This window comes from Frieseomelitta varia, unplaced genomic scaffold (genome assembly GCF_011392965.1).
Source record: "Frieseomelitta varia isolate USP_RPSP 00005682 unplaced genomic scaffold, Fvar_1.2 scaffold_251, whole genome shotgun sequence".
Taxonomy (NCBI): Eukaryota; Metazoa; Arthropoda; class Insecta; order Hymenoptera; family Apidae; genus Frieseomelitta; species Frieseomelitta varia.
The window spans coordinates 514,664-532,339 of record NW_025109981.1 but is presented as its reverse complement, the minus strand read 5'-3'; the positions used below and the strand labels follow the sequence as shown (position 1 = coordinate 532,339).

Genomic DNA, 17,676 nt, shown 5'->3' with positions numbered 1-17,676 from the left:
TATATATATATATATATATATATATATATATATATATATTAAAAATAAATATATTTGTTTAAAAATTATTGAAAGAGAAAATTTAATAATTTTGCCCTTAAAAAATTATTCAACTTTTAAAATAGCACAAACTAAAATAATTATTTCAATCAAGAATATAAAAAAATTGAAGCAATTATAATTGCAAGACAAAATCTCTTCCGACCTTACTTTCGGCATTTGTTTTGGAACTTTTTAGATTAAAAGATTCTTGAAGGTCGACAAATAATTTCTTTGGCAAATCAATTCTATGTGTGATTGAAGCGATAGTACACCTAGTCACCGAACTCTTCCTGATGGTGAACGAAGATGTGATTTTATGTAACCAGTACGATAATCGATCACATCACGTTGTGTACCTCCTGATACACCGTGCCCATGTCTTCTACTCCACCTGCAATTAAATTTCAAATTAATTGAGTTGTTACTAGGTTTTCCGAACTAGCAATTTTTGTTTGCATGCAAATATTATACTTTTCTTTTTCTTTTGTTTCTCAGCATTTAAACGGTGAAATCGTAGAAATTTTCTACTAGAAAAGTATGTCAAGTAAAACATAATTCGGGCGAAAAATTCTTATACTAAATTATGTATAAATTGTAGAAAATTTCTACAGAAATAGCCTTAAATGTTTTAAAATTTGCGGACTGTGTATTTACTTGCAAAAAAGAAAGAAAAGAAAATGTCAATTTCTTTATATACATATGTATCTTAAAATAACAACAATAAATAATTGTACGTATCTAAAAATGTTATAAACTTTTTATTAAATGTATATCATTCTTAGAACTTACATTTTTTTCCTATTCAAAATCTGAGTAAAAATGCATAATCATTTTCTAGATAATTCATACACGATGAATTATATTTCCGCAAATTTTAATAATGTTTAATTATGAACTAAATTAAGAACAGAAAATTGTCACACGATATGTCAAGCAGCATGACATTAGTCACGATGCTTCATTCCATAAAATGATTCACAGAGAAATGAATATTACATATAAAGGAATAGGGCAAAGAAATGCTATAAAACAGAGTTATCTATTAGCTACGGGAGGAAGTTTCCAGTCATTCCTAAATGCAAGCATATTATATATATATATGTTCTAAGTAATAATTTTGATAAAAAACACAACCTAACAGAAACTAGCATTTCAAAATTAACAATGTATAATATGTACGAGGCATGAATAGCAAGTATAAGGGCATATATATATATATCATTGGATAAAATTCTAAAAGAAATTAATTTCAATTATCGATCATTCGAATTTACTATTATACAGAACGATTTTTATCTAACTCGACAACATTAATTACTTACAGTTTTTCATTGCATAATAATACCGACACATAAATTACGATTTTTTTGTCTGTTTCATTTTCCGAATAAAATTCCTAATTCTGAACTGTACGAACACACGAAAGAAATATTCAAAGCCAACTGAAAGACGAGTACACGAAAGCCAAAAATACCAAATATCATCACCTAAAAAATCAAGTTTCATTTCAAGTAATGTGTCAAACTACGTGTATACTAACAAATAAATATTAATTTGATAAATGAAACCACCGACAAATCTGTGTACAATATTCGAGGTTTCTCCCATGCAGATCTCGATACGGTGACAGGTGAAACGTGGGTGGTTTTCTGAGAACAAAAAAATGTATAAAAAGTTTGTCTAACTAATGTAAATCTGAACGTTGAAATTCACGCAGTATTTACCTTAACATTAAAATAAAACTTATTTGCTAAAACTCAATGATATGTAATTATGTGACAAGTATGATGGAAAATTGACTAAATGTTTTCTTCGTTTGAACAAAAGACTTATAATAATAGATTATAGATTAGAATACCTAAAAATTGATTGAATACCTAAAATAAGATATAAATAATTAACGAAAGTAGAAATAAAAATGAAAGAAATTAATTATATTTACACATAACATGACAATAGATAAATAATAGATAAATACAATAATTATTTAGTATCGCTCGATATATATAATACAACGAGCAGATTGCAAGTAATTTGAAGTTGTCAAGTTAAATGAGTTACACTCCATATTCAAAAAAGATGCATTTAACACACAAGGTGGAATATATTGACGTGATTACACAAAATATCTTTGATTTTCATTTTAACAATATGAAAAATTTCTTAAAGAAAAAGGTAGGATTTTTGGGAATATTATGATTGACAAATTATTGTTGTTATGATTATTTTTTTTAGACTTTGATATATATGTATGCTTTTCATAATTAAGTGCTTTTTTTTCATAATAGATGCTTTTCATAATTGAATAATTATTTAATTTTTTCGGTGAGAACAATATTTGTTAAATAGTAAAATAACACTTTCTTAATATGTTTTTACAAGTCTTTTTAATTTTAATAGATTTAATAATTATTAATTTTTAACTAAAACTATATTTTATATCTTTCACTATATTATGTTCTTAGTTCGTTACAACTCAAATGGCACAATTTATAAAATTCTTATCTACTGCAACGTAAGTTGATATTATATCTGTTTTCTCTGTATAAATGATCTATACACGTAGAATTACAAAATAATACAACCGAAAACATTACATCTAAGATTACATTACTTAAAAATTTAAGTTTATATAAAAATTTTATTCCACTTATTGAATTCTTATTTAGATCAATTAAAATATGAAAAATCAATAACTGATAAAATTTACAAAAATAATTTGTCAAGCATAATATCAAACTTCATGACTACACTTCTTCTTCAATCATTTTTCATATTTCTATGAATAACAAAGATATTTCGCGTGATCGTTAAAAGAAATATCCTTTCTATAATAATTAACAATACATAGTTCATATACATATAAAACATTAAATTATTGTCGACCTCACGTTTCATTTTAATCGTTTGAAATTCATTGTTTTGAAGAAATGATTTAAAAAATTTAAACATTAACACGATAATTTTAACAAGTAAATGTTGATCTCACCAAGAGTGACGTGACATTATCATGCCTGTATCTCACATTTAATTTTCTGTATAAAAAGTTATAGTAAACAACAGAGTCTACATTGAAAATTGTTTGAGAAAAATTCTTATAAAATATATATTTATACTTTTCTACCTGAAAATAAAAATATAAATTAATATGTGTTATTTTCATTGTTCTTAAAACAATGATTCTTTTACGAACAGTGTGACTTCCTATTAAAGTATTATCACGGAATATCAGGATCGTATGGATATGTAAATTAGTAATTTTTTATCCCCAAAATTTTATGATTTATAATTATAATTATCTGCGACATAATTTTTAAGAAAAAACGTTAACAAGTATATAGTGTGACTTTCTTACAAAATATCGAATTATTTTTAATTAACGTAATTCTCGCTTAATTTTTAGATAGTTATCTAAAAATTTGCCCTCCTCGCCGACTTTGCTGATATTAAAATAATTTTAAACTTTTAACTCTTGTGACCTCTGCACTTTAATAATGTTTTTCCACTTCAAGTGGCAATTGATTTTCCTTTACTCAGAGGTAAGCCTGTTACACCAGCCATTATTTTAAATCAACTTCACTTTAAAAAGGAAGGAAAACTAAGTGCTTTATAATTACACTGCTTTATAAATGCAAAATTGCACAAAATGCCTGTAATATGGAAAAATATTCAAACTATGGTACTTTCAATTACACACTATCATTCATAAAAATATTTCGATACTTCTGAATTATTGCAATATAAAATTCAAACGAATCTCTTTAATTTAATTTTGACATATATAGTTAATAGATATTGACAAAGAGAATAATTAATATTGTATTATAATAATAGGTAGGTGAAGATTCTTGAAGTAGAGTCTTGTTGAAATTTTAAAACGATTGAAATATGCAATTCTAACATCATTAGAAAAGTTTATGCAGCTTTATGAATCATCAACTATTTATAAGAAACTTGAAAATGCAGGAAATTAACAGCAGAAACACGTTCGTCAATCGGAACGTAAGAAAAATAACAAACTTTTAATGAAATTACAATGATGATACATGTTTGATATCTGAAAGAATTCTTTCTTTGTATTATATGCATAAAAATCTACAGTGTATTTATTATTATTCAAATTGTGTACGTATAAATTTTTTGAAGTGCCCTGGATTTTTGTGCTAGAGTTGCCATCTTATCAAAATGAAATTATACACCTGACAAAACTTCCTTGTAAGAAAGATCTCGGAAACTAAAGTCGAGCGGTGATAACAGATATGAACGATGATCCTGACAACATGTTTCAAGTTCAAGGACGACACGAGGAGGCCAAACTTCCAAATAATCACCAATTTTCGCAACAACAACGCGTAGAAAATAAGAAAAGAAACGAGGAAAAAAAATCAGTCTATAAAATCGAGCTTGGAACTCCTTTGCACAGATGACGTACATATGTATGCTACGATTGTGCATAAGGACAAGAGCCTCGATTTCACGGCTTTAATATTCAGCCATACCTTGTTATTAGTTCTGAAGGCCAGGAGGATGGGAACGTTGATGGCTATTCGTCGTGGTCGAGGTTGTGATCGAGGTTGAGGTCGAGGTCGAGGTCGATGTCGAAATAGTTGTCGTGATGGAAGTTGAAATCGGAGTCAAGGTTGAGGTCGAAATGGAAATAGGGACTCGGCGACGTTGGGATTCGGAAGCCGTGTTGTTCTGCTGGGATGAATTAGTATGCCGGTGTGTCGGATTCGCGGTCATCGTTGTCATCGGTGGCTCGCTGCTCGATTGGTTGTTGTTAGCCTGATTGCTGTTACTACTGTTCATCGGCAGTAGCATTTGACCGTCGCCGTGAGCCGACGACACACCATAGCTTCGTAGCCGGTATTGCCGTTGTTGCATCGAGGGACAGCGGCTTCTAGCAAAAGTACTCCTGCGTTGCTGCCCGCCACCCGTCGTACTGCATATATTAATCCCAGGCTTTCATCAGTATTTTTGTTATTGCCTGCAAGGACCTGTACACAGCTTCTCTCAACAGCACCCTGCCTTTGCCTTGGTATTTTTTTTCTGATGTCGCCGCGTATTGCTTACTATGATAGTCTGTATTCAACTTGTACGTATTGTTAAAATCAAATTACACGCGTTCGTTAAGCTGACACTCTGCTCTTTTCACTGTACCAGTTCAAGTCAATTGCAAATCTAAAAGTATCGTCGCAGAAATTCAAATTTTAATGTAATATCTTTTTTACTTTTTTTTTATATTTCTTTCGAATCACAGTTACACGTAAATTATACAGTGAAGAGCATCGCTGAAGCAATAATTATAGATTTCCAGTAGATTATTCTTCATTGTTGTCAACATTAAAATATGCAAAGAATCCACAGTGGAGAAGCATTTTGCACGATTAATGTTAATTTAAATGCTTTAAACATACGAATGTGCTTTATTTGCCTATAACAAAAAATATTCGTGAATTCAGTTTTATTTCATATGGAATAAATTGTTGCATTTACATTAATTTATTGAACCAGTGTATGAATAAAAATATTTTACAGAGCAATTGATTAGTTAGGAATATACCATTTCTTGAAGAAATTATTATATTTCAACATGATTGGGATCCTAATCTCACAGTAAAATAAAATATCTGTGGCTCACACAGAATCTAAATTTCAATTCCATTGAGAATCCGTAGAGATTTTTAAAGTAAAAAATGTGCTTGCGAAATTCTTGTCCAAAACATCTCATCGAGAAAACATTAAGAAAACAAAAAGAAAGAAATAAAAGAATAAATATTAGTCATTATTGGTTACGAAGAACATTGAATGTCGTCAATGAATTATTGTGATTATTTTTTGAGTATCATCAATTTATTAATGAATATTTCTTATTGAAAGCAACTAAAAAAACATTCCCATTATGTTTATGTTAATTTTGATTGTTCAAAATGTTTCTATTATATTCATTTTTTGTATTTTAATATTCTCGGTAGTAGGAATTTACATAAAACCTGTGATTATTGGTTCAATTATACTCTCTTCACTGTACATAAAATATTTCATTTTATATTGTATTTTGTTACAGATCAATTCTGGATCAATAATTTCTGTATCAAAATTAATGGATTTCTACAAATTATACATTACAATTACATACGTAGAAATATTTATGAATATTTAATAATTATAAACATCCATTAATGGAAAAGATATTATAAAATTATATATATTTTGTATTTATAGAATTTCTGCGTCGAGTGAATTGATATTCACTGTCGTGATGGAATATTCAACGAAGTACTGAATGAATAATGAACATTAGAATTCTATAATATCGAAGAACATTGCTGCTTGATATTAACTTACAGCGCATTACGATAGGCAATGTTTTCTTTTTCTTTAATTACACATTAAACAAGAAACTAAATTTACAATTCATCTATTTGCATCACCTTTTATTGTACCAAAGAACGCACTTAATAAAATATGATACATTAATATTAAGATGAAAATTAAAATGTAACATATGTACAAAAACAAGAAACGGCATGCATTTTAGTTAAAAGGAGAAGCAAATGCCTTAAAAGATAATTGGTTTTATACATACACACATTTAGAGATTAAAACTGTCACGACATGCAACTTGTCATGCACTTCTTCATATATATTACTTATTACTTATAAAAAATTCATCTGATAATGCTAAAGACATGACACTCAAAGTATTCAGTAATTCCTTTAGTCAGATAATTATGAGTTTTTATCAATTAAAAATAGACACATTTTAAAAAAACAAAAAGGGGTAAATTCCCAATTTTTTTAAATTTTTAGATATGTTGTAGAGGAGAGTGTCCTGAGTAAAATGTATTTTGTCCAAGACATAGTTCAGAAGTTCTAAGAAGAAGAAAATTGTATTTGTTACATTATTCAGACACTAATAATCTCTCTACAACATATTTGAAAATTTAAAAAAATTGGATTTAAGATGCCCTTTATCAGAATTTTATCTAAAAAAGATACACACACGCACGCACGCACGCACGCACGCACGCACGCACGCACGCACGCACGCACACACACACACACACTATAATTGAACGAAATACTTGTTTTAACAATAGATCTAGTATTATTCGTTTAATATATATATATTAATAACAGTGTACGATAAGTATTTGTATCATTAAATTATATTATATTATTTTTAATTCTAATGCAGAAATAACAGAAACAGATGAATTTTCAATATAAGTAACGGACAAAACGAAGGCGATGTATTTTCTTACCTCGAACTGTGACTCATGAGGACTATGTTTCTGTAACAGCATATAATGGATCCTGATTGTTGGGAAGCGAGTGATGAAGTGTTGACGTCGATTCACACACAACACAACAAGCAGCTCAAGCAATTTTGTTGTATTTCTTATGTAACTCAATATTCTAACTCATATTGAAAATAAAATTATATTTCTCACTGCACAAATATTCCAGTAAATTTTATAATTTTGAAATTTGAAATAAAATAAGAAAAAAAAAATTGGAATATATATCATTATTGAATATCATTTGAAACAAAATAAAATATTCATGAAAATTCATAATGTCTTTTGCAATAATTAAATTCATTAAAAATGCATAAAGTTCCTTAAATTTATACACATATTATAAATACATACAACAAATTTTTTTATATTCTTAAATTATTAAAAATTTTTTACTAACATTTGAAAGCTTGAAAGGGTCAATACTTTTCATAGATTCTTCTTGGATAAGAAATATGTTCTTTTTTATTCCTTTGTTTTTTCTTTCTTTCTTTTACAGTACTATGCAGCGTAAACCTAAAATAGAATTATTGTCACGTGTGCAAGCACGTATATCTTAATGGAGAGTTTATATACAAAACTCCTATATACAAGCAAATAAGAAGTTAAATTACATTGTCCTTATCACTCTATGATTTTTTAATAATTTTAGTGATTGAAGTGCTTCTTTCTGTTTCCTTCCTTGATCTAATCTAGATAATTGACAAGTCCCTTCCTCTCATTATTATTTCTTAATCTTTTCTAATTTTTCATTAAAATTGTTGTTAATATATATAATTCCAGCAGTTTTATTTTTTTTTACTCCTACTAAATAAATTTTAAACATTTTTCAATAAATATTTTATTTGACTGGAAATCAAAATGATTGAAAAAAAAGGAAAAATGACATTGAGAGTGGTCACATAATGACAAAAGAAAGACAAATATAACTGTTAAAATATAAGTTGGTATATATTATTGACTCATTGATCAAAAGTTCAATGCAGTAACAAATGATTCACCAACTTAAGAAAATAGTCATTGATGAACATTGTATACACCATTGATAAAACAGTTAGTCACTAATTACGTTTATGAAAACTGCTGTTTTCTGAAATATCATACATCGTATATCTGACTTTTCTTAGGTTGCTATATTAATTGCTATTCATTATTTATTATTATATATATTAAAGATAAATTAATTTATTCTTAATAAATTTAAAATGCAGTAAGTAAAATGGTTCTCTAAATAATTTTTTATAGGATGAATGTGACAATATACTTTTCTTTTCTGGTTTTACTCTTTTAACACATAAATAAATAAATAAAATATTGATCTTTCTATATCGCATTGATTATTTTATTAAAATGCAAACTGTCGACTGACTATTAAGGTAACAACTACTCGACTACTATTTAACTAAATTTTTTAGTTGATGAGAAGTTGTTTAATCAGATTAATTAATATTAGACTCATTATTAAATTTATAAGAAATTCTTCGATTGAATAGAAATTAATAATGTGATAGATCTTATTAATGAAATGAACTAAAAAAAGTACTTATATGTACATATTTGAAAATCAAAATGAAAAACTATACAAATTTTTCTATAAATAACATGTATTGCTTAAGATTATGAAATCAAATAATTATTACTGTAAACAGAAACTATCTCCTTAAAAATAAAATATTTTTAAATTGTTCATATATTTTTATCATATATCAGTACTTAATTTTTTCAATAAAAAAAGTTTCCTAAACATCTTTTAATTATATTGCTTAGTTTATATTCTCTTTATCGAAAAGATTTCTTTTATTATTTAAAATCTCTCTTAGCAGATTTAATTTTATATAATTTCAAAATGCATATCTTGTGATGAGAAAATGCTAAGTGCATATCAGTTCTCAATATTAGAGGGAAATATTAGTTTGTAAATGGTATTACAATATTTAACATCAAAAATATATAATATATAATATAAATTATATAAAAATTTAATAAATATTATAAAAAATTTTGTATAATAAAAAAGTTGCAATTTGCAATAATAACAATAATAAATTTAAAACATTGAATTTAGTTTCTAACATTTTAATATTTCAAAAAACCATTATGCATTAGAATAAATTATAAAAAAATATATTTTTGTAAATATTTTATATTAATCATTTTCATCAAATAAACTTATATGCACTTCATTTTCCATTATATTGCACACTTATTAGCAAGTTGGATATTATATGCCTAACTACAATACTATGTAATTTCCATAATTCGCAGTTATCTAAAAGCTGTGTAAATGAAACAGCAAACATTAATTCATTGCATGAATGAGTTTGAGCCTTGTTACATGTAAGTCTATTTTTTTAAATAAATAATAACTAATATATTTAATGTTTAATGTAATCATCTCTCTTAAATATAAAAGGTTTAATTATACTTTAAACCTGTTGCATATTCCAGGCATCCTGTAAAATAATATCAGTGCCACTTTTTACTTTTATCAATTCATGAAACACACAAGTATGTACCTCTAAATGGCAAAGAAAATTTTCTACACTTCGATATATCGAACTTTTTCTACGTAGCAAAAATATAAAACCATTAAACAGACTATTATATATTTAATTAGTATTTTAATTAAGCAACAGAACCATTTCGATTAATCGAATCAGTCTTTTGATTTTACCTACACATGTATACGCATGTATAGCGTTATGAATATAATATATTTTCAAGAAACAGAGTAAAAAATTATCTTCAATAGACATATAAAGTATTAGGGGATCTTGATGTAGAAAGTGTATTATCTATTTAATATTTCGGCATTTTTAAATTATCGATAGAGTAAATGGATGCGAAGAAGCACTACACGTGAGAATCTTATGCATAATGTTATGTACAAATATATAATTACTCGAAAATAGATTGCCGTTGAATTTTTGTCATAAAAGCTGTTTAGAAAGTGAAATTCGTGAACTTCAATATGCTTTAAAGAAATTTAAATACAAAAGTGAATAAGTATATAGAAAGATAGATATTTATAGGCCATTTTTATATATCAAGCATATCCTACATCAGTGAGACTACCACGCTGCTTCTATAATGGTGCAAAACAAGATAGATGACATTTTAATATTCTTGCAAAAGTGGAAAGAAGTAATATAATAAATATGTGTATGTATGTATACAGATATACATACATATATACATACACATATACGCGCGCGCACGTGTATGTAAGAAGGTAGCAAACATAGGACGCTTAGAATATCTACAAAACTAAAGACTAAGAAAAAAATTTACTTAGAAGTAATAAACATACCATAAAATTACGTTTATAAAATATATTTAAAGTGCATACCGAAGTAGTCTGGTTATGTAATCCGGCCAATTGTCTGGAAACATTACAAGGAAGAAGCCGACTGCTATAAATATCATCCCTGCCAATTTCATTCCCATGAAATGAGCTCCGTATAAAAGAACATCCAATGCTGTAATGCCATAATATTACATAATTATCGAGTAATTATAATTCTTTGACGGGTAAAAAGTCAACATTGATCATTTCCAAAAAAAAAAAAAAAAACGATGTATGTTTTGAAGTATAATAGAATAAGAAATATATTATCATCAATTTTTACAAACCACAAGATTAACACTTGATTTTACATTGTTCTAAATTTAAATATTATATAAATTAACAATTCTGACTTATATTCTATTGTCCGAGAATTATAAATTTAATTAATTAATTACTAATTAATTACCGTACCAGCGGATACAGGAACAGCGGTGATCAATCCTAGTGTAATGAATAGGTCGTACGTCAGAGCAATACTGAAGTTACCAAGCATATTTGCAACTGCCAAATAAGAATAAAATGTAGTTTTAATATCTATTTCTAACTTTTGTCTTTGTTATGTCCAGAATATCTCAATATTAAAAAATATATGTACTAATTCTTTGTATTATTGTAAAAGGAACGTAATAATTTTCGAATAAATAATTGTAATATATTTATAATATTAATAATATTAAACGTTCAGTAACTGAAAACAAAAATTCCCACAAGTATGTAAAAATATTTAAATTATGATAAAAGAATTTTATATTCGAACGATTGACTATGCAAGTGATGATGTTTAGGTTCATACAGCATTCACATATGTTCTTAGTAATTCTCTGCAATATATATATGATATAAGAATATTTCTGAAAAAATACTATTCTTTTTTTAATAAAAATACATAAGAAATAAAAATATATATAAGAAACGATAACTTTTTTATCGTTGTAACGTAAGTAAACCACCATCGCATTGAATATCGAATATAAGTATCTAAAGTGAGATCTGAATGAATCTGCATCTCATCCGAATATTTGTATTATAATACGAAGAATTCGTACGTTCAAAATTATATATATATATATATATATATTAATTATAATTATTATTAATATTAATTATATAAATTATATATATATATTAATCTGGTAATAAAGTCTGGATAAAAATTTAATATTAACTAATAAAATGGCTCACCTAAATGCAAAATGCTTGCTGAAAGTAAAGCCGTCCACGGCAATCGTCCCCACTGTATGCTTTCTGCTCCTGAGAAGTAAAGAGCCAAACAAATTGGCCATAACAACGCCGCATTACACAGCCCAATAAGGGAAAAGAATAAAGACATCTGACCAAATGTTGTTTCTCCTATGACTTTTTTGAACAGCACCTAGTTTAATATTATATTTTCTTTTTTATACTGTCCATCGAATTATTCTAAATATTTGTTTAAAATATAGAATGTCCTACTCAATTCGAACTTCTAAATTATTTTTAATGCTATTGAAGGTAAAAAAATAATGGATAGCACAAGGACGTAAATAAAATTTTGACTGTCTGCATCAATATATTTCTGAATATGTTAAATAAATGATTGAACGACAATTCTAGCAGCATTTTGATGTTTACTTGTATAACATGTATTCTGAATTTGTTTTTTTGTATTGTCTGCTGTTATAAAAATGTTATTGTAAACTAGAGTTTTCCATAATGATGATATCACAGATCATTGAACTTGATATCAACTAAAAGATCGCTTAATAAATAAATAAATAAATATTAATATGCAAAAATATAACAATGACATTCAAGATGACTTTGGGACGAACTTTTTTTTTTATTAACTGTACATATGGTCCTGAGACCATATGTGTCTCTATCAATTATTTTCTTTTTCCCTTCAAAAGTATTGAAAATAATTTAGCTATTCGACTCGAAATAGAACAATCTGTATGTTTTCTAAATTACATCCTAGATAAAACTAGCATTGCATGTAAATACTATCTAGAAATTTTTACCTTATAAACCGCCGAACCAGCTGCTGCCGATGTTGCCAGAACAACACCACCTAAAGTTGGACTTCCAGTAATGCCATCCATGTACGCTAAAAGTGCAATTCCAGTATTGCATAAAATCACTGCTACTATCTGCAATAAATACAGATACAATCGTAATTATTACAACAATTTCATCAACACTATTAATTTTATTATTCAATTAATCCTTTGACTGCTATAAATGCATATGTATTTCGCAATTATTTCTACCTTATACACACAATATAAACAAAAATGGATTTTTATGCAAATTTATAGTTATAAACTAAAGAATTGAAACCTAAATAGAGATGTATTTCACTTCCTAAATATACTTTAAAAAGTAAGTCTGCAGTCAAAAATTACATACAGTTTTTATGAAATAAACACTACTAACCCTTACTCCAACAAATTGTTCATGAAGAATAACCCATGATAACAAATATACACAAGATACGTTGGTTGCGAAAAGTGCCATAACATCGGTTGCTAGGAGTATCCTGAGCGAATAAATATACATATAATTCGTAACTACCCAGAGTCCACAAAAAAGACTACATCTGATCAAGAAACGACCACCAGTAAATCCTTTGTCGCGGAAACCTCGTAAACTCTCTGCAATTATTTCTGATGGTGTATTACATTTAATTCTTGCAGATTGACAAAGAAAATAAACTGGGAAGTAAAGAATTTCCCAATTTGTACAAAACCAGGTTGTGAAGAATGGAGCATTATATGGAACCGTCTGAAAATAAATAAGATAAAAAATTTCATGGTAAACGTCATACCAAGAAAAATAAAATTTATTAAATTATTAAATGAATTGAATTTGTTGTTTCTTCATTATATATTACAATATATAAAATATACATTAAATATATTTCAAATATATTTTTGTGAACTATATCATTCGTATCTTTCATTCAATATTAATTTCATTCAATATAAATTTCAATCAAATTTAAAAAATTAATACTTTTCCTATAGATTTTATGATGTCGGTAAATAAACCATTACAGAATAAAGGAGGTCTTACGAAACTTTTACGATTTTGAATAACATGAGTGAATAGCGGATTTTTATGCATTTATAAGAAATTTTAAAGTGCAAAATTGCTTTAAATGGTATAATATAAAAATATACATATAAAATATCTAAAGTATAGCATTTTCTATAACGTCTGGTGCGTAAACAAATTTTTCATTAATGTTCTATTTTCCTAATCATATTTTTAAAAATATAAATTTGCAAAAACATCTGCAGTCTAAATTTGAGAATATATGATTCATTGTTAGGCTCTCATTTACACTTTTCAATATCTAGATACATAAGAAATCAATATATCATTTATTTTAAACGAATTATTATATTTATTTAAATATAAAAATATACAAAAATTTGGTACTAAAACTTTTTATTAAAATTTTTTTCGTACCAAAAATTTAATAAAATTGGATATACTTACGTGCTGATGACGACCAGTAATAGATGAGTTAGAAAACAATGAATAATTAGGTGTTTCGTGTTTGTAAAAATATAAATACTTGATACAGTGTGTCGCACCGACCCAGCTTGCTGTGACACATATTGTGACACACACTCCAAAATATATCTGAAATCATATCAATATCTTAAGAAGTAATTAATGAGTTAATGAAAAATTATATTTAATATATTCATAAGATCTTTTACTTAAAATTAAATAAAAAATTTTCATTTTCAAAGTATTATAAGTATTTATTATCATTTAGAAAGTATTATAAAACAGCTCTTAATATTTAAAAATAAAAATTTTTTTTAACCAAATATATATATATATATAAGCATTTCCTATTTCCTTCAGTTGTTTTTAAAATATTTTTGGAAGTTAAACTTTTTTTGCAAATTATTGTAATTAAAAAATGAACCTTTTTTGCGGATTCAGCACAACATGATGCATAACAAGCGGATAAAGAGTTGGGCCTTTGTTGATAAGTAACTGGTGGTACTGTTACATGGGGTTGAACTTGAGTTTGACTTATATTGTGCCCTTGATTATCTCCAGCTCCTCCAGAACCAACTCCGCTTCTACTTGTCTCCAAAGGGCGACAACTCGGTACAGAATCGCCACAGCCACCGCTAATGCTACATCCTTGTTGCTGTTCACAGCCTAGATATACGTAAAAATAGAATTACAATTGAAATAAAAATTCTTTTCGTTAATATTGGAGCAAAGTTCATGTAACACGATCTAATTCGATGTTATATGTAGATTATTATGTGGAAAAATATTCCAAATTTGAAAGTGTAAAAAGTTAAATTAGCACGTACGAAGTGTCTCACATAAAGTATTACAAGTCGTTTTCTTCGAAACTATCTGTATGAAATTTGGAACACATCCAAATTTCACGTAGATAATCGCAATAATTTCAAATTAGACAAAATGATACAAAGTTTATATGTATATATCTCTACCTAATAATGTTAAATATAACATTAATATAATATAATGTAGTACATTAAATAAAGATTTAATTTTGACTTACCAGAATTGTCATAAGTAATTTGACCAGCAGTATTTTGAGAGCCATGATTCTGCTGATTATCACCAAGAATAATACTTGGGGTATGAGTCTGCTGGGGATGAAATATAGTAGGAATATCCCCTACTCCTCTGCTACCCATGTTTAAGTTTGTTCTTTGAAACATGTAACATTTGTTGTCATCATACTTATAAAAAGTACTTTATTTACTTTACATTTATATTACTTTTTATTTTTACTATATTACTTTATATACATTAATTTATATGAAACACTTATTGTATATATAAAAACAAATTAAGTTTCCTGTTAATGCTACTATAAAAATTAACATTGATCTCTTTATATTCTTCATAATACTAAAGAAAAAACTTTACTAAAAAAGAACTACTTGTTGTATTAAAATACACACATTTTAATAAACTTTGAAACTGAATATATTTTATATTGGTATGCTTATTATATTACATTTTATATACAAAAATATCAATATCCTCCAATGTAACTACTATTGTTATTACAAAACTTAAGTTACAATATATTTTTTCTATAGTTTATTTCATATAATGAAACTATTTGTTTGCTGTATTATATATTCAAAAATACTTTCTATATTTGAAAAATACAAAATAATGCAAAAAATTTACTAATAATTAACCAGAAAATAATTAATCTTAAAAATATTTTTAAACTTAATTATTAATAATCACATTTAATTATACTTCATCATGGTTCATTAATTTTTCAATTTATAAATCTTTGAATACATAATTATTGAAAAATTATAAATAAGTATATATCCAATTCAAGATAATAACTTATAACAATAAATAGAACAAGATAATAAATATAACAATATATGTAATATGTACTTGCAGGGAATTAGAAATAAAAATAATATATATGTAAAAGATTTTTATTAAAGAAAGTATGACACATCTTAAAACACAAAATAATAAGATTAATACTTAATGACATTTATTAATTCGTTCTTTGTCATTAATTAATATTTATAATATCATAACCAATTTTTTAAAATGAAAATAATTTGTATTATATTCTTTTCGACATTTATACATAATACATATGTATGTTAAGTAAAATATTAACATTTTTGAGTTTATAAAAATCAAACTTGTTAAAACAAATATATATATGTGTGTGTAATACATATAAAAGGTAAAAATGACACACATGTAACAAAATTAATTATTTTAATAAGAATTTATATCAAATAATCATTGATAATGAAAAATGGTTAACATGATTACAAATCTAATATAAACTATTAAATTTATTATTTATAAAACATTTATTTTATAAATAAATGCCTTTTAGATAAAAATACAGAATAATTATTGTATACATGAACATTATAAAACTTTTTTATTTTTTTCGATTTATGTACTAAAAATTAAAATTATACTTTTTATATGTATTATGTATGAATAATTCCTACGTCTGAATTGTTTTGTTATAAATAATTTTTATGTTAAATAAAAGATAAAGAAAAATACGTTTAATATTGTATCTTTCATATTTTTTCAATTATTTTAATAAAATATATACATATATATTTTTCAATAAATTTTATATTCGATTTCTTATCTTTGAGAAATTATAGAAATTTGTCATTACTAAAAAATTTATACAATTCAGTAAAATTTCAAAAAAAAAAACAAATGTGATATTTTATAAACAAATTTTCTCAGAACACAGAACTTGACATACCTTTTTTACATTTTTCATCAGAGATCATAACATGCCTTAAGTTTGGTATTATCCATCGTTCACAATCCATTTAACTGCTTATTAAATATCACATGCACCATCATTTTCGTTTTATTGTAATTATATCATAAGATCGTTTCACTTTTTGCAGCTCCATCAGTTCTTTAGATTAAAATGTTTTATGGCTGCCCTATTAACGGAATCTAATAATGCAGTAGGCAGCAGAGAATTTGTATTCCGTTCTTACTCAGAGTAACTTGTTACTTTTTGAATTGAACAAAATACATTATTATATTGTTCATTGAGAAATCATTTGAATTACTTGATTATTTGACTATATTGAAATACAACGCTGATATCAAAATCCAAGTTAACATTACATTTAATATAAACTCAAAACAACTCACACTAATGATCTTCAACTAGTTTTAAGTATGCTATGTCACGCCATTGATTACTAGTAAACTTCATATTACCACCCGTTTGGCAAAGCCTAGTTGCGTCTGCGCTTTGTTCACTCTATCCCTTTCGTTAGGGTTGTTTGAGAGACTATTCGCTGTATTGAATTATTTACATATATTTCATCAAATTTAAATTTACTTTAAAAAAAAAGTAATTACTGTTAGAATTGATTCTTTTTATTTGAAAAAATTTCGAATGATTTTTCAAAAATTCAATGCATTGCGTTTAAATACAAAATAGTAAAATTA

The 17,676-nt window shown here is 26.0% G+C and overlaps 1 protein-coding gene across 13 annotated transcripts; it reads right to left on the bottom strand.

Annotated features, from left to right (window-relative positions):
• Positions 1-227: 227 nt before the first annotated feature.
• On the bottom strand, positions 228-17,500 carry LOC122528447 (putative thiamine transporter SLC35F3). 13 transcript variants are annotated; one of them, XM_043653551.1, is made up of 12 exons: positions 17,374-17,500; positions 15,239-15,390; positions 14,621-14,862; positions 14,179-14,325; positions 13,111-13,458; positions 12,696-12,824; positions 11,878-12,067; positions 11,107-11,196; positions 10,696-10,825; positions 7,311-7,340; positions 4,542-4,984; positions 228-433 (listed from the first exon to the last, which is right to left on the bottom strand). In XM_043653551.1, exons 2-11 carry the CDS (start codon positions 15,375-15,377, stop codon positions 4,549-4,551), a joined length of 1,881 nt encoding a protein of 626 aa, XP_043509486.1. In that variant the 5' UTR covers positions 15,378-15,390; positions 17,374-17,500; the 3' UTR covers positions 228-433; positions 4,542-4,548. The 13 variants fall into 13 exon arrangements, with proteins under 13 accessions (XP_043509486.1, XP_043509485.1, XP_043509493.1 ...); XM_043653550.1 differs by lacking the exon at positions 17,374-17,500 and adding an exon at positions 16,967-17,367; XM_043653558.1 differs by lacking the exons at positions 4,542-4,984; positions 17,374-17,500 and adding exons at positions 1,583-1,691; positions 16,967-17,367.
• Positions 17,501-17,676: the final 176 nt, after the last annotated feature.